Here is a 22,178-nt window from a genome sequence, read left to right as displayed (position 1 = left end):
CGAAAAGAAGTCTAAAATCCAGATGGTTACACCCCCCCGGTTCCTCTGTAGTTTCATTTTGCCTACGATTCTGACAATAAGGATCCGTGCTAATTAAACGTTATAGGAGCGGCATGAGGCACGATGTAATGACGTAATGTATGTATCTTTCATGTAATTAGAAACATTTTGAAAAGGCAAACCCAGAGACGATCAGCGATATGAGCTTATTCACCGGGTTGGGCCACAATATTAGGATCTCGAGGGGATACGACAAACGTACATAATTTAGGGTTGTGGCCTACGAAGAGGTTATGGTTTTGGGAGGGGGGCTGTATTATATATAATTTCAATCTATTAAAAGAGACATACGAAATGTAGGATTACACTCTTAATGGGACAGATTGTGTATCAACAGATCACATATGCACGTCTGGTAAAATATTAGCCCGAGTTTTCTCTGGCCCTGTCACCATGTCTGGTGTAGGGCCAGAGCGCACTACTATATGAAAACGTAGAATTATCCGACACCGTTTGGTGTCGCTAAGAATCTGGTGTAAATACAATAAAATCGGGAGTGACATAACACCTACCTTACATATATGGATAAATGTGATATTTATTTACCCCAGAACACCCATTTAGTCCCATCTAGGTGTTTTATTCCGTCCGTATAGACCCTCGCTTTACGCTAGTCAAAATTTCATACTTGACTCGACGCCATATTGCTAACTATGTAGGTCGCGGTTGGCCTAATTACCCTAATCAGTGCACGATGGAGCGAAAACTAAAAAATACATTTATCTTTATATATTTTACCCCTTAATTATAATTTATAAATAATGAATTTTTGAATTTAATATCACAGGTTTTGGGAAATAATAAGCTTAGTTTTCTAAATTTAAACTATGCAAGAAGAAAAACACAATAAATCATATGTGGTCTTTTCGGTCCATTGCGTTCCGCTGCGGGTGGTTAGTCGTACTGTCACTTACAAAATGGCGGGTCAACAGTACGAAATTTTGACTAGCGTAAAATGAGGGTCTATACGGACGGAATAAAACACCTAGATGGGACTAAATGGGTGTTCTGGGGTAAATAGATATCTCATTTATCCATATATGTATGGTAGGTGTTATGTCACTCCCGATTTTATTGTATTTACACCAGATTCTTAGCGACACCACGTTTTCATATAGTAGTGCGCTCTGGCCCTACACCAGACATGGTGACAGGGCCAGAGAAAACTCGGGCTAGTAAAATATAAGCCCAATTTTCTCTGGCCCTGACACTATGTCAGGTGTAGGTCCAGAGCTCACAAAAACGTGGAAGTCTCCGGTATTTATATTTGGTGCAAATACAATAAAATCGGATGTGACATAACACCTACCTTACAAACATGGATAAATGAGATATTTATTTACCCCAAAGCACCCATTATCTCATGTATCCAAAGATATAAGGTTGCTACGTGTAGGTGTTATGTCATGGTATCATGGCCAGAGGAAACTGGGAGTAGTAAAATATAGGATACGATAATATTTTTATATTTACTAACCCTATGTTAACAAATTTACAATGAGCTGTAAAGTTATCATATTTAAATCATTAAATATTTGAACAATACTTACGAGAAGTTTATATATTGAATAATAGGAATTATTGTCTCCGTCAATAATGATCATATTGAATCATGATCAATGTATTGTATTTAAAGAGTACTTATTAATGTTCAATCTTTTTTCGCAGTGTGTACCAATATATTCTAAAGAGTAAGAATGTCAACACTTGGTAAAGCAGAATTTGGGGTGACCACTTTTTTCACCAGAAGCCATCCAAATGACAAATGTGGAGCGAACGGTCTTCCTCTGACACCAAATTCTGTCAAAGTCCTAGGACGTTTCCAGAACCTTAAATGTCTGAGTCATCCACAGATCTGTAAATACCTGGACATCGTCAAGGACAAGCATGGTAGGTAACATGTCTAAACATTGAGTTTGTGGGATCACTTATTGATTTTAAAAAACTTTCAATAGATTTAATAATTTTGATTGGATGTTTGGCAGTTGCTATCAGTGTGAAATCCCACAAGGGAAGATTCTTAGGTTGACAAATACAAGCTTATATCAAAACTTGCCAAGACTTTTCATGATCATGGTAACCATGCAAAAGACATATCAGCATCCAACAACATCACATCAACAATGCAATATCAGGAGATGGCATAAACAATACTGAACTTTACATGGAATGTTCTTGAAGGGCTCGCTGGTAAGGGTTAGAAATTGTTTGATCCAGATTAAAAGTGACTTTCCCTTCAGGTTTCTAGAATTGTGATTCATTATTTCTTACCTTTTCCACAGAACGGATGGTCATAGTATCAGAACATTATAGGAACTGTCTCAACAGCAAATCAAGTCGATTTAACGGGTAAATATGTCATCATTGTTACAAAGCCTCAGTAATAAGCAGACAGCTTTTACCTGCTGATGAATATTTAGACCTGATCAAAGAACCATGCAAAATTGGATGTTAAAACATTTATTATAAAAAAAAAAAATTGTTATTTTGTCAAAATTTAGTTTCTTTTTTAACAGAGATTTTTGATATTAAATCATGTATCGGAGATTATGTCAAATTCAGCAAGACAAGATAGCTGTCTAAGTATGATAATGGGATATTTCATTTCACAGTAAAGACAAATTTACGGAGATTGCCTATGGAGTCCTGAAAGGTCTGGCCTACCTTAACTCACTTGGAATCACCCACAGGAATCTCTCCAAGGATAACATCTTATTTGATGCTGAGGTAAATTTTCAAACCATATATAATACTTTGTGTGATTGTAGTGTTGTATATTTGTAGGCTGACATGATAAGGACTTGTGTTATTGTGAGTGCTGTAATTATTGCCTTTTTATAATCAGTCATGTTACTGCATTGGAGTTAATTATGAGATCCAGAATAGCTTGTAAGGATGGTTTATGATTTATCTTCACAGGGTCATGTGAAGTTAGCCGAGTATGGTCTGTACTTTATGACGGGGTATGGTGCTGACGTCGCCTTTCCTATTGGGTATGTGGTTTTGCTAGAGTGATATCCTGGCTTGTAATTTGTACCATAAATCATGTATTTTGTCCAGGTATAATTTGGATGTTAAAAATGTACCTGCAGCAATGACTTATTATACCTGGGTAAGTCTAATTATCACAGGAAATCAGAGTACTATCCTCCATAGGTACATTATAAGAGGCTTTGATAGCTCAAATGCTACAGGTGGTGTTTCCATTCCAGCCCAAACAGGTTTGAGTTTAAGGAAAGTTTAAGGAAACTGAGACCACACATCATTGTGTGCTGTTGTAGTTGTGTCCATGGACACTTTACCCTCATTATTCTGGATTGCATGTGACAGACCTCCCATATTGGTCCAGTGAAGTAGCCACCAGTTACTACGAGTAGATCCTGCCTCAAAGTTACTACGAGTAGATCCTGCCTCAAAATGACCATGTCTGACTGGGAGATAAACCTGCAAACAAGCAAACAAGACATTATTTCATCACCATGTTTGTTTCATAGGATGCCTCAGTAATTTACCTGGAAGCACATAATATTATTTTCTATGTGCATTTCCTATAAGGCCTCAATTACCTTTGGTCGTTCCAGAAATTAGGACAGTTCTAATCCATCTTATGTTTATTTTCCAGGAAGCCCCAGTACCTGGCTCCAGAGGTTCTGTCAGAAGCTCCCATCACTGTAGATGAACATTCTGATGTGGAACCTGAAGTTCACAACCCCTCTGGTCCCAAGGTGGATGTCTGGGCCTTGGGTATGATCTTGTTAGAGGTCATGAGTGTAAGTAGGATTTACAAGCAGGATCTTTAAACTGTTGGACAATGGAAGGGTTGTCCGATTTTTTCTTTGAACTGCAACCTTCTCATAGCAATTTGCATTAAAGTTTGTTTGACATGCAAATAATCAAATAAAAGTCAGTTTGTATGTATACTTGATGATCTTTTGAAATTTTGATTTATCATTAATGGATAATACTGTTTTGTTGGATTATCAATAGAGAGGATATATAGCGGAGACTAAGTTGGGAAACTGTAGGTGCCAATGATGTCATTTTTACACTTGATAGTAAAGAAGTTTTATCTTTTTGAAGTATTTAAGACAATTTATTTAAAACACTCACTATATCAAAGTTTTTTTTAAGAAGACAATTATTCTACTTCAGAATTTAAAAAAGATTCAATATATGTTGGAACTGCTCACTTAAATGGTCTTCCTTTTCGGTTTTGGAGCTGTAATCATGTATACAATATGATGTTATAACTGGTATGTATGTTTCTTGTAGGCACAAGATTTATGGACTGGTTTGACAATGCCTCAGATATTCCACAAGATATTTGCTTTTCTAAAATCAGGTGAGTGATTTCATTTATATTATACAGTCAAACTTGTCTATAAGGACCGCCCAAGGGGAGGCAGAAAAACGGTCACTATAAACAGGTTGCCTTTATAGACAGGTCAAAATTAGCGCACCAACCAATTTACGTGAAACTGCAATAAATAACTTTTCATTGAACAGGGCATTCAGAAGACCAGTCAGAAGTCAAATAACTGCATAAACTTTATATATATACAGAATGTATATATATTTTTTTATAAATCTGAAAGTTTTAATCTTTAATGATTTTTTGGACTCAAAGACAAAATATAACTCAAAATGGTCTTATGGATACTTTTTAAAAATATTTTTGTTCTGAAATAATGCTAAATGTATTTATCAAATTATATCCCTTTCTTTCTTGAATAAAGAAAAAGAATACACAACAATTAATTATGTATGTGTTAGTGTTACTACTAATAATTTTGTGATATACTCTAACTTCTTAATTAAAACCAAAAGATTTTTTTCTGACCCAAATTGGAATCGGGATATTTGTGGCAGTTTACGACTTTTTATTAGTATTGACTAATTAATGATGACGGCAGTACAAATGCTAGTACCGACAGCTACGATTAAGAAAGGCATTATTGGCTTTCATGTGAGTAAATCTTGTTGACAGATATGACCAGTGTTTGTTATTGAAGTGATGTATCCTAGTTGTAATCACAAAATTAACTGACCGTGTCAAATAAAGCCACCTATGCACAGTTGTAATGTAATACTGACACGCATGGTGACCCGACTTCTCTCTCACCGAGCCCCAGGACAGGGCAGCTACAGTAATTATAGGCTAACAGGTGGGAGGGGTCTTTTGTTTATATAATCAGGCCAGGGTTGTGGAGGTCCTTTGTATGTATAATCAAGCCAGGGTCAATGTGTCTGAATTTTCCGTGGATTTTATGAGGGATGACTGCCGAGATCAGAAGACGGCTGACAGAAATCGGTCGCTATAGAAAACAAATTAGCGACCGCCGTTCCAAAATCACCGGTCGTAATCACATTAGACAGGTAGCTGCTATACAGAGGGTCGTTATGTAGTAAAATCTCACTGGGAATCTTAAAATTGGTCGTTTTAGACAGGCGGTCGTTATATACAGGGGGTCGTTAGAGCAGGTTTGACTGTAATAGATATGAGAAAATATTTTTTTTAATTTACAAATTCAATTCTCAAACTTCTAATAAAAATACTGAAATATACATGATGACACTTTCTCCTGTCCTCACATAACAAATAATATGTGTGTGACTAGTTAATGAGGATATAATACTATGTTGTAGACTGAGTATGGTGTTCTACTGGTAAATAAGTTGTTATATATAGAGGATCTTAATATAGATGTTGTATATTTCTAGATCAGTCCCCCTTACAAAGTGTAGCCAAGGACAATAGCCTCACAGAAACAATTAAGGTAGGTTGTGCTCAATTTTCTTGTGGATGAACAAATGTCTTCAGTTGATTTATTTCACATCCCATTCCAAATTGATATCATATCTTGAGAACACCTCAATAATTTAGTCCATATTTAACACCATAGTATCATAACATCACGCTCTATACCTGATCACACTCTGGTGGTCATTGGTTAAGGTTAAAGGGTCAAAGGTCACCTTTAATTCCTTCCTCATGGAGTGAATTGCTACATAAAAGTGGGAGCCGGGGGAGCATTCATATCTAACAGACATGTTAAAGTTACTTGATGGTCTAGATTGTAAACATTATTTTTGCCATATTTATTCTGTAACAAACCCATGACAGGGCTTTATCTGGGGGCTTTTTGGGGCCGTTAATGGGCCCCATTCCCAATTGAAATTATTTCATATTTAAGCCAAATTCCCAAATTTTTCAATTTTACTCATTTTCTTCCCAAAATGAGACAAAAAGGCCCTTTCCCAAATCAGTGAAAAAAGCCCTGCAAGAGGCACATAAACTTTGATTCTAAATAGGAAGGTGGGCTGATTACCAAACATGGACCTATAGTAATAAATCAGATAGCTACTAAACAGATTGTGATTGTATTTTTTTCTGATGATACTCTTAACATTTTTGTGCTGTAATTATTGTACATCTGTCAATACTAACCATACTCGATGATATGTGCTGTACTGGAACTGTTTTGTGATTTCAGACTTTGCCCCCGGATGTGGTAGACTTCTTAAATAAATGTTTGACAGTATCAACTAAACAAAGGTAAGGGAGATAACTTTGTTCTAAAATGTAGATTGGAATGTCGGGAAATATTATATATAGTTGTGCTGTTTTATTGATAAGTTAATTAATGAAAAGGAAGATACAGGCCACCCTCGTTATCTTGAAGTCAGCAGTGTCTTGAAAAAGCTCAAAGATATCCCCAAGTATTTGAGTTAATCAGGCATATTTTATATACAATTTTTACTGTCAAACTGATTTTTCTGTTTAATTTAAGCAGTCTTTAAATTATCTAAGTTTGACTGCAATCAAATACAAAATGGTGTCAGTTATGTTTAAGTTAACTAACTTGGTAATAACATTTCAATTATTAATAACATAAGAAAATCACAGATTAGTCACTACTAGTGTGACACTGAGAGATAGGTGACCCACTGGTGTGACACTGAGAAATAGGTGACCTTCTGGTGTGACACTGAGAATAAGGTGACCTTCTGGTGTGACACTGAGAATTAAGTGACCTTCTGGTGTGACACTGAGAATTAAGTGACCTACTCGTGTGGCATTGAGAGATAGGTGACCCACTGGTGTGACACTGAGAATTAAGTGACCTACTGGTGTGACACTGAGAGATAGGTGACTCACTGGTGTGACACTGAGAGATAAGTGACCTACTGGTGTGACACTGAGAGATAGGTGACCCACTAGTGTGACACTGAGAGTTAGGTGACCTACTGGTGTGACACTGAGAGATAGGTGACCTACTGGTGCGACAGTGAGAGATAAGTGACCTACTTGTGTGACACTGAGAGTTAGGTGACCTACTGGTGTGACACTGAGAGATAGGTGACCTACTGGTGTGACACTGAGAGATAGGTGACCTACTGGTGTGACACTGAGAGATAGGTGACCTTCTGGTGAGACACTGAGAGAGAGAGGTGACCTACTGGTGTGACACTGAGAGATAAGTGACCTACTGGTGTGACACTGAGAGTTAGGTGACCTACTGGTGTGACACTGAGAATTAGGTGACCCACTGGTGTGACACTGAGAGATAGGTGACCTACTGGTGTGCCACTGAGAGATAGGTGACCTACTGGTGTGACACTGAGAGATAGGTGACCTTCTGGTGAGACACTGAGAGAGAGAGGTGACCTACTGGTGTCACACTGAGAGATAAGTGACCTACTGGTGTCACACTGAGAGATAAGTGACCTACTGGTGTGACACTGAGAGATAGGTGACCTACTGGTGTGACACTGAAAGATAGGTGACTTACTGGTGTGACACAGAGATTGGTGACATTCTGGTGTGACACTGAAAGATAGGTGACCTACTGTTGGGACACTGAGAGATAAGTGACATTCTGGTGTGACACTGAGAGATAAGTGACCTACTGGTGTGACACTGAGAGATTGGTGACATTCTGGTGTGACACTGAGAGATAGGTGACCTACTGTTGGAACACTGAGAGATAGGTGACATTCTGGTGTGACACTGAAAGATAGATGACCTACTGGTGTGACACTGAGAGATAGGTGACCTACTGGTGTGACACTGAGAGATAGGTGACCTACTGGTGCGACAGTGAGAGATAAGTGACCTACTTGTGTGACACTGAGAGTTAGGTGACCTACTGGTGTGACACTGAGAGATAGGTGACCTACTGGTGTGACACTGAGAGATAGGTGACCTACTGGTGTGACACTGAGAGATAGGTGACCTTCTGGTGAGACACTGAAAGAGAGAGAGGTGACCTACTGGTGTGACACTGAGAGATAAGTGACCTACTGGTGTGACACTGAGAGTTAGGTGACCTACTGGTGTGACACTGAGAGATAAGTGACATTCTGGTGTGACACTGAGAGATAGGTGACCTACTGTTGGGACAATGAGAGATAAGTGACATTCTGGTGTGACACTGAGAGATAAGTGACCTACTGGTGTGACACTGAGAGATAGGTGACATTCTGGTGTGACACTGAGAGATAAGTGACCTACTGGTGTGACACTGAGAGATAGGTGACCTTCTGGTGTGACACTGAGAGATAAGTGACCTACTGGTGTGACACTGAGAGATAGGTGACCTACTGGTGTGACACTGAGAGATAGGTGACCTACTGTTGGGACACTGAGAGATAGGTGACCTACTGGTGTGACACTGAGAGATAAGTGACCTACTGGTGTGACACTGAGAGATAAGTGACCTTCTGGTGTGACACTGAGAGATAGGTGACCTACTGGTGTGACACTGAGAGATAGGTGACCTACTGGTGTGACACAGAGAGATTGGTGACCTTCTGGTATGACACTGAAAGATATGTGACTTACTGGTGTGACACTGAGAGAAAGGTGACTTACTGGTGTGACACTGAGAGATAGGTAACCTACTGGTGTGACACTGAGAGATAGGTGACCTTCTGGTGTGACACTGAGGGATAAGTGACCTACTGATGGGACACTGAGAGATAGGTGACCTACTGGTGTGACACTGAGAGATAAGTGACCTACTGGTGTGACACTGAGAGATAGGTGGCCTGTTGGTGTGACATTGAGAGAAAGGTGACCTACTGGTGTGACACTGAGAGATAGGTGACATTCTTGTGTGACACTGAGAGATAAGTGACCTACTGGTGTGACACTGAGAGATAGGTGACCTGGTGTGACACTGAGAGATAGGTGACCTACTGGTGTGACACTGAGAGATTGGTGACCTTCTGGTGTGACACTGCGAGGTAGGTGACCTACTGGTGTGACACTGACAGATAGGTGACCTACTGGTGTGACACTGAGAGTTAGGTGACCTACTGGTGTGACACTGAGAGATTAGGTGACCTACTGGTGTGACACTGAGAGATATGTGACCTACTTGTTGTGACACTGAGAGTTAGGTGACCTACTGGTGTGACACTGAGAGATAGGTGACCTACTGGTGTGACACTGAGAGATAGGTGACCTACTGGTGTGACACTGAGAGATTAGGTGACCTACTGGTGTGACACTGAGAGATAGGTGACCTTCTGGTGTGACACTGAGAGATAGGTGACCTACTGGTGTGACACTGAGAGATAGGTGACCTACTGGTGTGACACTGAGAGATAAGGTGACCTACTGGTGTGACACTGAGAGTTAGGTGACCTACTGGTGTGACACTGAGAGATAAGTGACCTACTGTTGTGACACTGAGAGATAGGTGACCTACTGGTGTGACACTGAGAGATAGGTGACCTACTGGTGTGACACTGAGAGTTAGCTTGACCTACTGGTGTGACACTGAGAGTTAGGTGACCTACTGGTGTGACACTGAGAGATAGGTGACTTACTGGTGTGACACTGAGAGATAGGTGACCTACTGGTGTGACACTGAGAGATAGGTGACCTACTGGTGTGACACTGAGAGATAGGTGACCTACTGGTGTGACACTGAGAGATTAGGTGACCTACTGGTGTGACACTGAGAGATAGGTGACCTACTGGTGTGACACTGAGAATTAGGTGACCTACTGGTGTGACACTGAGAGATAGGTGACCTACTGGTGTGACACTGAGAGATAGGTGACCTTACTGGTGTGACACTGAGAGATAGGTGACCTACTGGTGTGACACTGAGAGATAGGTGACGTACTGGTGTGACACTGAGAGATAGGTGACCTACTGGTGTGACACTGAGAGATAGGTGACATTCTGGTGTGACACTGAGAGATAGGTGACATTCTGGTGTGACACTGAGAGATAGGTGACCTACTGGTGTGACACTGAGAGATAGGTGACCTACTGGTGTGACACTGAGAGATAGGTGACATTCTGGTGTGACACTGAGAGATAAGGTGACCTACTGGTGTCACACTGAGAGATAGGTGACCTACTGGTGTCACACTGAGAGATAGGTGACATTCTGGTGTCACACTGAGAGATAGGTGACATTCTGGTGTCACACTGAGAGATAGGTGACCTTAAGCTTAGAGATTAATTGATGTAGTACACAAATTGTTGGGATTATTATCTGTGTTATATATATGGTAACACCCTTACAGACCAAGTCCATCTGAACTACTGAAGCATGACATTTTTACAGAGCTCAGATTGAAAGAGGTAAGTTAACAACAATTGTTTTTCAGAATTCATAATGTAAAGAAAAGGTGACCACATCGTGGAAGGTCAAGGTCAAGAAAATAAGATTGATTAAAGTATCAATTCCTCTCAAGAACGATATACATGTACATGTGTTTGTTAAATTTGTTCACCAAGATAAATAAAAATCAAACAATACTGCTGGTGTAAGCTTTATATCAAAGCATGTTTTTCAATCCCAAGAAAATGTTATTGTAAACTTTGAGAAAGGATTAAATAAAATAATGTTTTCCAAAAATGAAACATTTCCACTTTTGGTTAAAAAGCGATCTATTCAACTAATTTGAACTTTTATTTAAGACTATAAGTAAACATGCAATGATTATAAATATATGAGCACAAAAGGCCTGCTAGACTTCTCAGACCAGAAACTGTAACGATAACTTACAATTAAAGGGCTCAAGAAAACAATATACTGTCTATTCCAGGTGCCATACAGGAATGGGTTTCAGCTTTTCTCTACAGAGTCACGATGTAAAGATCTAGAATTACCCGTCTATGGTGAAAATGGTTCAGTTCAAGGTTTGTATATCACATAAGTTAAGTGTTTTCCTGATTTCAAAAAGATTAAAACTTTGCATGATAATCAAGAATTTCTCTCTTCAAAAGTGAGCATGGTACATGTATTGTCTAGTTATATGAGAAACTAAATGATGTTGTAACAGGACATTTGTGGAGTTGCCACTTTTGAAATATTGCTCCATCAGCAGTCTTTAAGTTTCGAAATAGTTAACATCAGACTACCTAAAAATTAGGTGATGGGGTAGCACTGTGGTAACACACTTGCCTCTCACCTAGGTGGCTTGGGTTGGATTCCCCAATTGGACATGAAAAGGTATGGAGACCACGTGGATTTCCATTGGTACTCCGATTTCCTCCCACACTAAGACCTCTTGTAGGCTTTGGTTTGTTTGGTTTGTTTTTGTTTAACGTCCTATTAACAGCCAGGGTCATTTAAGGACGTGCCAGGTTTTTGAGGTGGAGGAAAGCCGGAGTACCCGGAGAAAAACCACCGGCCTATGGTCAGTACCTGGCAACTGCCCCACGTAGGTTTCGAACTCGCAACCCAGAGGTGGAGGGCTAGTGTTAAAGTGTCGGGACACCTTAACCACTCGGCCACCGCGGCCCCTCCTCTTGTAGGCTACCATCCGGGCCAACAAGTGTGGATAATATAAGTTGATAAAACTTGTTTTGCAATTGTTTTAAAATAAATTAAGTTTACATTTTTTTATTACGATTATTAATTTAAATTAGTATCCATATCATGTATAGAGTGATTAATTGTTTTTGTCAGATGAAGACTTTGACCACCTGTCCTTGAGAAACATGGAGGAAGTATATTACTTGTGGAGACTAGCCGGAGGTGATCTAGAGGGTCTGCTACGCAAAGAAGGGCTCGTCAAAACAAAACCTCCCATCACTCTCCTTCCTAGGTATGTACAGGTAACCTAGATTGTCTATATATAGATGGAATCTTCTGGTTAATATTAACACTGTAATTCAAATGTAACCTTAGAAGTCACATGTTTATATAGACATAGAAGAATAATAAAGTGATATAATATAATTTAATGTTATGTGTACCTTTATTTCTATACTTCCTTAATAAGGCCTTCATTTCCCTCTACTCCACAGCTTCTGTACCAGTGAAGGTGATGTGTTTGGACAGATGAGGGACCGTGCAGAACTGCTGGACAATATCGTCATTACAGCTTCACAGGAACAACTTAGAAATGTAACTATGGCAGCAAGGAATTGTACAGTTTTTCGGTGGTGTTAACAGTGTCAGAAATGAGTTTTAAAAACATATCTTTATGTTGATGCACATAGGACTTTCATAACATACAGACAATTTCATGTTGGTTGTACATCAGGATGTGTGTATTTGACAGTTATATCTGTTCTCCAGGATAAGCAATGTTAATCCTTGTAATTCCCTGAACTGTTTAAATATCAAATTGACAAACTGGTTTGTCCTTATAGTCAAGCAAAGTCTGTGTAAATTATCCTAGATTTATCTCCCCTTGTATATATAAGGGGAGATAAATTGTGTATAATAGTTTTGTCCTTTACACATCATACTGAGGCCTATTTGTGCAGGGAAATCAATAATATACAATGTTTTTATGATTCTACTTCACAGAGACTATCAGAAGTGGATGAAAAGGCTTATTATCCTCTGTTGGAAGATGAGTAAGTCTACATTACCCTACCTTTGTCCATATTAAGTAGTTCTGACTTGTCAGTAACATTTTATCATTGTTTTCTCCTCGCTACAACAGACAAAACGTATCACCAAGTACCCTAACTTTGTCTCCTAGTAGTTCTGACTTGTCAGTAACATTTTAACATTGTTTAATTTCTGCTGTAACAGACAGAACAGTATGACTGGTAGCCTGCCTTTGTCCATTAGTACCATAGTTCTGACTTGTCAGTAATATTTTAACATTATTTTATCCTCGCTGTAACAGACAGAGCAGTATGACTGGTAGCCTGCCTTTGTCCATTAGTACCATAGTTGTGACTTGTCAGTAATATTTTAACATTATTTTATCCTCGCTGTAACAGACAGACCAGTATGACTGGTAGCCTGCCTTTGTCCATTAGTACCATAGTTGTGACTTGTCAGTAATATTTATCCTCACTGTAACAGACAGGGAAGTATGACTGGAAGCCTGCCTTTGTCCATTAGTACCATAGTTCTGACTTGTCAGTAATATTTTAACATTATTTTATCCTCACTGTAACAGAAAGAGCAGTATGACTGGTAGCCTGCCTTTGTCCCCAAGTAGTTCTGACCTGACCAATACAGCTAGTCTACCTCTCGTTATTAAGGAGAAGGATGTTGAATATCAGGTAATTACACCAAAACATTTACACCAAGTAATTGATATCAAGTCTACAATAAACAAAAGTATAAGTTAGCAGCAATCTTTAAACAAAATTAAAATACAATTTATGTTAATTAAACATTTATTATCAAACAGAAATATCTGAGAGAATATTACTGAAAACAAAACTGACATGATGTATATAAACAATTTTACTTTATTTGACCTTTACATCAATGGTTGACTCCTGAATTCTAAATACACAGTTTTCTGTATTTAACTCTTGACTATTATACTGTTACTTAGTTTCATCGGATTATTCTGTATGAACGGCTGTTAAAAGCCTACCCCTACAAGAGAGCCCATATTTGGAAGGAAGCTCGTGTTGACATCCCCCCGCTGGTTAGGGCACATGTCTGGGCAGCTCTCCTGGAGGTGGAGGTAGGTTTGTACAGTCTGTCGGCATAGTGATGTCAGTAGCTCTCCTGGAAGTAGAGGTAGATTTAACAATCTGTCAGTGATGGTGACAGCTTGTACTGTGATGGCAATCAATTCAGATGGAGATACTGTAATGTCCACAATTCTGATGTATTTTATTTGAACTATACCTTTATAGCTTACATTACTTCAACAAAGATTCTAAGCTCCTCTATGGGACTCACTTGAGTCTCCCTAGAGTTTCAAAAATGGCTCGGCATCATACTCAATTTGAGCCATACCTAGAATTGAAATTAATTTGACTGAGGCTGTTACAGGATGTTTTACATCACTATATATCATGAACATTTTCTTGATTGCAGGGCGATATTGAAAGCTTGTACAGCAGTATTGATAAGGACACAGTCACGCCCACTGATAGACAGGTATGTCATGTGTACTACAGTCACGCCCACTGATAGACAGGTATGTCATGTGTACTACAGTCACGCCCACTGATAGACAGGTATGTCATGTGTACTACAGTCACGCCCACTGATAGACAGGTATGTCATGTGTACTACAGTCACGCCCACTGATAGACAGGTATATGTCATGTGTACTACAGTCACGCCCACTGATAGACAGGTATGTCATGTGTACTACAGTCACGCCAACTGATAGACAGGTATGTCGTGTGTACTACAGTCACGCCCACTGATAGACAGGTATGTCATGTGTACTACAGTCACGCCCACTGATAAACAAGTATGTCATGTGTACTACAGTCACGCCCACTGATAGACAGGTATGTCATGTGTACTACAGTCACGCCCACTGATAGACAGGTATGTCATGTGTACTACAGTCACGCCCACTGATAGACAGGTATGTCATGTGTACTACAGTCACGCCCACTGATAGACAGGTATGTCATGTGTACTACAGTCACGCCCACTGATAGACAGGTATATGTCATGTGTACTACAGTCACGCCCACTGATAGACAGGTATGTCATGTGTACTACAGTCACGCCAACTGATAGACAGGTATGTCGTGTGTACTACAGTCACGCCCACTGATAGACAGGTATGTCATGTGTACTACAGTCACGCCCACTGATAAACAAGTATGTCATGTGTACTACAGTCACGCCCACTGATAGACAGGTATGTCATGTGTACTACAGTCACGCCCACTGATAGACAGGTATGTCATGTGTACTACAGTCACGCCCACTGATAGACAGGTATATGTCATGTGTTCTACAGTCACGCCCACTGATAGACAGGTATGTCATGTGTACTACAGTCACGCCAACTGATAGACAGGTATGTCGTGTGTACTACAGTCACGCCCACTGATAGACAGGTATGTCATGTGTACTACAGTCACGCCCACTGATAGACAGGTATATGTCATGTGTACTACAGTCACGCCCACTGATAGACAGGTATGTCATATTATCCCTGCAGAGAGAGGAAGGGATGCCATACTGGAAATCTTTTCTTATTTGTCGTATAGTGTCCAAGAATTATTTGTTTGGGTATTAGTTAGCTTACTACAACAATTTTAGAGGCATTGTGTTGCTGAATCTGAACAAAATATAGCCAGAGACCTTTAGCTAGCTGAAGTTTAGTTAGCCTTGATCTTACATTCCTACATTTGTTTTGTTTTGTTTTGCATTGACAACCAATACTTATCTTATACTGACCATTTGACAGTCAATACTTATCTTATACTGACCATTTGACAGTCAATACTCATCTTATACTGACCATTTGACAGCCAATACTCATCTTATACTGACCATTTGACAGCCAATACTCATCTTATACTGACCATTTGACAGCCAATACTTATCTTATACTGACCATTTGACAGCCAATACTTATCTTATACTGACCATTTGACAGCCAATACTTATCTTATACTGACCATTTGACAGCCAATACTTATCTTATACTGACCATTTGACAGTCAATACTTATCTTATACTGACCATTTGACAGCCAATACTTATCTTATACTGACCATTTGACAGCCAATACTTATCTTATACTGACCGTTTGATAGTCAATACTTATCTTATTCTGACCATTTGACAGTCCATACTTATCTTATACTGACCATTTGACAACCAATACTTATCTTATACTGACCATTTGACAGTCAATACTTATCTTATACTGACCGTTTGACAGTCAATACTTATCTTATTCTGACCATTTGACAGTCCATACTTATCTTATACTGACCATTAGATCTGAACCCTCCACTGAGTTATCTTTCCTTGTTTTCCCCAGATCGAGGTGGATATTCCTCGGTGTCACCAGTATCATGAACTACTGTCATCCCCGACAGCTCATATCAAGTTTAAGCGTGTTCTAAAGGCGTGGGTAGTCAGCCACCCACAGTACGTGTACTGGCAGGGTCTAGACAGCCTCTGTGCTCCGTTCCTGGCCCTGAATTTCACAAATGAAGGTAGAAATACACATTAATATCATTTCTGCTCATAGGAATAATTACTGATATCAACACCAAAATTAAATACCCTTGGTATTTTGACACAGAATAAGCATTATACAAAACTAGAAAATGTGACATCTTCTTAGAATTTTACAGCCAACAGAAGCAATTCAAAATTTATTTGATACTTGATAATTTTGTTGGATATAAGTTGTTTGATTGTCTACATAATCTAATCTATGAATTATGTAATGCCCGGTAGTGAATTATTGTACATAGCCTTTAAATAAAAATAATATCACTTTATATTTTCCAGCTCTGGCCTATGCCTGCTTATCTGCTTTCATTCCTAAATATCTCCACAAAATATTTTTGAAAGATAATTCCCAGGTAATCCAAGGTAAGTTATATTTAATCTCCATAATAAGAATTTATAATGTCAAGTTTAAAACATATACAGAGGAGCCCACTTATTGGCATATCGCTTATTTGAATAAACCGCTTACAAACTATTGCATGGCTAAAATGACTGTTGCACAGTCAGGTGCAAATTATTGAACACCTGTGACATTTCGGAATTAGGTCACGTGCAAACTATTGAACACCTATGACGTTTCGGAGTTTTAGTCTTATCATTTCAAGCATCTAAGTCACTCAGATGTCAACACTGCCAGACAACATGGTGATATCTAGGCCTACAGGAAAGTTGAGATTTCAGTGATTCTAATTGTGGTTTAGTGATTATGTAATAAAAAAACATGTATACCAAGGGTGTCAGTGCAATAGATCAGAATATATTAGGTACGTTATTGACCAATGCTCTATTGCCTTTGGCCTCGTGCAACAGAACAGCGGTCGATAACCAGTAGGCCTACCTCGTGTCAAATATGATTAGTATAATATGAGATAATATACACTGTATAACACAGCGGTATATGTTTACAGAGTACCTGGCAGTGTTTACTCACCTCATAGCATTCCATGATCCAGACCTCAGTAATCACCTCGATGGAATCGGCTTCATTCCAGACGTAAGTATACACTACTGGACAATAACATACCTGTAATTATCACCAGCGAATGAGGTACAGATATGTTTGTGTTTTCAATTCACTGCATGGGGTATACATATTAATATCTACATTCCTGTAGTATAAATATCCCTGCTGTCAATGGGGATTACCAGTAATTGTTGTTCTATATCATTACAGTTGTATGCCATCCCATGGTTCCTGACTATGTATGCACGTAAGTACATTAACAAGGGGTTTTGTTTCCTTTTAAGTCATATTTGATATATTAAAATGTATAAATGAGGCATCACAATCTATCAAAAGTTCAACATTAAAAGGTACGAAAACTTTGTCTTTAAAATGTGTCATTCAGACATCGAAATCTATCAAAAGTTCAATATTAAAAGGTACGAAAACTTCGTCTTTATAATGTATTAAATTTGGCCTGAAAAGTTTCAGAATAAGTGATCATGACAAACATTAACATTGAAATCTATTGTCTACGGATACCTATATTTTACCTTTCATTGACAGATGTGTTCCCCCTACATAAGATAGTACACCTGTGGGACACTCTACTACTGGGTAACTCCTCCTTTCCACTGTGTATTGGGGTAGCTATACTTCAGCAGTTCCGCGACCGTCTTCTCTCATTTGGCTTTAATGAGTGTATTCTCCTGTTCTCAGGACATGCCAGGTAATTATAATGTTATACATTTATATTTACCTTTGTGAAATGAGGTGACGGTTCAACTGTACATGTTGGTGTTCTTATTATCACCTAGTGAGGTACACAGTCAATTTTACCAACGTTTTGTATCCTTAAAACTGAGAGTGTAGATATATTTATTAATTAACATTGATCTGTGTCTTTTAAGATATGTCATCTACAAAGTGATCTGATCTGATTCTATTGTTTTGTCCGACACAGAAATAGACATCCAGAGATGTGTACAAGACTCCATAAAGATATTCTGTAGTACGCCAAAAAGTGCCACCTACCGCCAACATGCCCGACCATCCAAAAAAGCACAGAAGGAGGAAAGTCGCCCCAACCTATCATACTACTCGCGGGACTACAACGATCAGCCCTCCACAGATCTGGTAATACACAAAATACCAGTAATGTGACTACTCAACTATGAACAATTCTCCGTCTATCTGTGATCAGTTTAAATTGATAACTATGTTTAGAAGTATCCACATTTGATTATATCCCAAATAAACAACATTATTAAAGTTATCCTATGGTAACCCCAGCAGCCAACACAAATTTGACTCCTAGTAAAGGATCGGCTTATTAGTGGATAATGATATAGCATTTGGAAGCAACCTACAATAGACACGAGAGGGCTTGTTATCAGGCATGAGGCTATTGTCAGACAAGAGGGCTTGTTATCAGGCATGAGGCTATTGTCAGACGAGAGAGGGCTTGTTATCAGGCATGAGGCTATTGTCAGACGAGAGAGGGCTTGTTATCAGGCATGAGGCTATTGTCAGACGAGAGGGCTTGTTATCAGGCATGAGGCTATTGTCAGACAAAAAACAGTAAATAAAACAGCTCTGGTGTCTTATTGCCACATCTAATTGGTCAATTCAACGTACTTAATGATTTCATATCTATAGTTTAGTTTCCCGTTTAATCCAGTATACCTGTCATTCAACCTGTCTTAATGTTCCAATAAAATTGATAAAAACCAACTAGATTAAGTTCAGCATTACCTCCCCTTTTGATAACTCTCCTGTCTGATCTAGTCTATGGAGCCAATACCAATTGATGAGCTGAAGAGAGAGAAGGTGCCTAGAATTTCTGCAGAGGACCTGATTGAATTAGGGGAGCTGACAGGCCCAGCCCACAGTAAAAGTCCGACCAAGCGTAAACAGAACAGCAAGCCAATGTTGTTGGTGGTGGATGTCCGTGGTGAAGACGAGTATCCTTTACACTCAAAACACCTGTTAACATCATTACCAGATGTTCTACTGTAAAATTTTATAGCTTTAATGCATGCGTCTTGTTCATTATCAAAATCATTCTGAATGGCAGACTTGAGAAAAAAAATGTGTTTCATAATACATTGCAGTTTTAGCAAAGTCATGATTATTACGTCTTTCTTATAATTTCTTAATCAAACCTCAGATTCAATAAAGGTACTGTGGAGAGGAGTATCAACATCCCGTTCCATTCTGCCTTTTCACCAGAGGGAGACCTCAACCCTTGCCCTGCTGTCACCACCTTGACCTCTAGTAGGTCACAGGTCAAGGTCATTGTTGGAAGTAGAGGGAAAAATGCTGTGAATGTAAGTCCTGTTGAAAGTTAATTTGTACTTTGATACCTTACCTTGAGATAAATGCAGCTGCTTACAACCTGCATCGAAGTACAAAGAAAAATTTCCCAGAAACTGCTTCTACCTTATACACAATAGTTAAAAAGGATAATCACTTTGAGTTTATCTTATTATAAAAAATGTTAGCAGGTTCTACTCTACCAAAGTGACAACTTACAGTATTGTACATAAAATATTTGTCATAGAGAAATTGATACCAGTTCACTTGTAATGCTATGTGATTCAAATCGTGATTACAACCTACCTCAATTTCAGTTACATGTAACAAAATATAATTGTCTGTTTCAGTTTGCTAATGAGATAATCCGTCTCGGATTCTCTAAAGTCTGCGTTCTCCACAAAGGCATTGATGTCTTACGACAAACAGGGCTACTGATGCTGCCCCCAGCAGATATCTGATATCGTCAGCATTAGGTTGAAGATCTATCACTATATATCAGTCGAGATCTGATATCAGCCGTAGGGTGACATTCTAACATGTGATATCTGCCCAGTGGTTAGATGAAGACCAACTTCTCACTGATGAGTCGTACACTGCCGGTCCAGTGTCATGATGCTTCTGTGGCTAGTACATGTACTACAACAGACTAAATACACAAACCTCAGACTGTTCCTACATCAGTAGGGTGTTTCCAAGATATTTACTAGTACATGTGGATTCTTACTTGTATCTAAAACTGATATTATATCAAAGGATTTACTGTGAATCTGTCTCTATAGAAGTCCCGTGAAGTTGTATTGATTTTCATGAAGTGTTTATTGTGTATAAAACCTCGACAGACAGATAATACTTAGATGAATTATTGTTCTTGTACATGGTAGTGTGATTATGGAAGGTACCATCAGAGTGACTGAATACTTCTTTTAGAACCCTTCCTGTCATATATATACTCTTCCTGACTTGCTGTTCTTCATCACTACTTCCTGTCACACCTTGTATTTCTTGTTGTACATCACTACTTCCTGTCACACCCTACATTTCCTGTTGTACTTCCCTACTTCCTGTCACACCCATACACATTCTGTTGTACATCACTACTTCCTGTCACACCCTACACATTCTGTTGTACATCACTACTTCCTGTCACACCCATACACTTTCTGTTGTACATCACTACTTCCTGTCATACTCAACACTTTCTGTTGTACATCACTACTTCCTGTCACACCCTACACTTTCTGTTGTACATCACTACTTCCTGTCACACCCTGCATTTCCTGTTGTACATCACTACTTCCTGTCACACCCTACACTTCCTGTTGTACTTTACTACTTCCTGTCACACCCATACACTTTCTGTTGTACATCACTACTTCCTGTCACACCTATACACTTTCTGTTGTACATCACTACTTCCTGTCACACCCTACACTTCCTGTTGTACTTTACTACTTCCTGTCACACCCATACACTTTCTGTTGTACATCACTACTTCCTGTCACACCCTACACTTTCTGTTGTACTTCCCTACTTCCTGTCACACCCATACACTTTCTGTTGTACATCACTACTTCCTGTCACACCCATACACTTTCTGTTGTACATTACTACTTCCTGTCACACCCATACACTTTCTGTTGTACATTACTACTTCCTGTCACACCCATACACTTTCTGTTGTACATCACTACTTCCTGTCACACCCTACACTTTCTGTTGTACTTCCCATCATACCCCTACGTCATACTTTCTGTTTATCTCTATGTCTGAAAAATGAATTCCACAATAATGGACCATAAATCATATACATAACTCATTTTTTGTTATAATGTGCAATATATTTTTTGTTCATGATAATTTGATATCATTACCATTACACAGTAACATGTGACATGGTTTATATGTATGCATGTTTGGTAATGTATTTTGTTAAATAACAAAACAATTATTTGTTGCTATAGTATGGTATATTTAGAAGTTGTAAACAGGCCTCGTCTGGCATTGAGCCCCTCTTGCCCGATTTTCAAAACTAGTCACAAATGTTTGAAACATTTTGATTTGTAAAAGGCTCAATAATCATGGGTATCTATTAGCATCACTATACAAGTTACAGGTACTGGGTTTGTAAGATTGTGATCATATAGAGAGGAGGTACCACAAATGAATAAAATGTTAAAGAATGCCAAAACTTCTTTGTCGTTATAATCATATCCATGACAGATTGTTCACGAGTTGATCTGACACTGTTAACAGGCAAGCAGACTTCTGGGCCCAGTTGTTCAAAAGGTGATTAGCTTAATCACTTGATTAGTGGAAATCTCATATCTCCTGTACTTCAACACCTAAGTGTATTTATTCCTTAAAATAGGTACCGTATTTGACCTAATAAGGGCTCAGGTAATTGACAGTGGAGGTGCCCTTATTAAGATTAGTTATTCTGAAGTTTTATGAAACAG

General features: G+C 38.9%; 1 protein-coding gene across 1 annotated transcript; it reads left to right on the top strand.

Moving 5' to 3' along the window:
- The first annotated feature begins 32 nt into the window (after nucleotides 1-32).
- Nucleotides 33-21,910, top strand: LOC117329489 (TBC domain-containing protein kinase-like protein). Its single transcript, XM_033887451.1, is given in 27 exon segments — nucleotides 33-138; nucleotides 1,729-1,950; nucleotides 2,343-2,409; nucleotides 2,673-2,787; nucleotides 2,980-3,053; nucleotides 3,683-3,830; nucleotides 4,333-4,402; nucleotides 5,782-5,837; nucleotides 6,555-6,616; nucleotides 10,609-10,666; nucleotides 11,134-11,227; nucleotides 12,000-12,138; nucleotides 12,341-12,440; nucleotides 12,849-12,898; nucleotides 13,456-13,561; nucleotides 13,843-13,977; nucleotides 14,337-14,399; nucleotides 16,261-16,438; nucleotides 16,740-16,823; nucleotides 17,369-17,454; nucleotides 17,635-17,671; nucleotides 17,971-18,122; nucleotides 18,124-18,133; nucleotides 18,368-18,540; nucleotides 19,192-19,367; nucleotides 19,574-19,733; nucleotides 20,070-21,910. Coding segments are annotated over 26 exon segments (2,697 nt in total). The 5' UTR covers nucleotides 33-138; nucleotides 1,729-1,757; the 3' UTR covers nucleotides 20,181-21,910.
- Nucleotides 21,911-22,178: the final 268 nt, after the last annotated feature.

This window comes from Pecten maximus, chromosome 6 (assembly GCF_902652985.1).
Source record: "Pecten maximus chromosome 6, xPecMax1.1, whole genome shotgun sequence".
NCBI classification, from domain to species: domain Eukaryota; kingdom Metazoa; phylum Mollusca; class Bivalvia; order Pectinida; family Pectinidae; genus Pecten; species Pecten maximus.
Note: the sequence above shows the minus strand (reverse complement) of the source record. Positions and strands in the feature narration are given on the sequence as shown.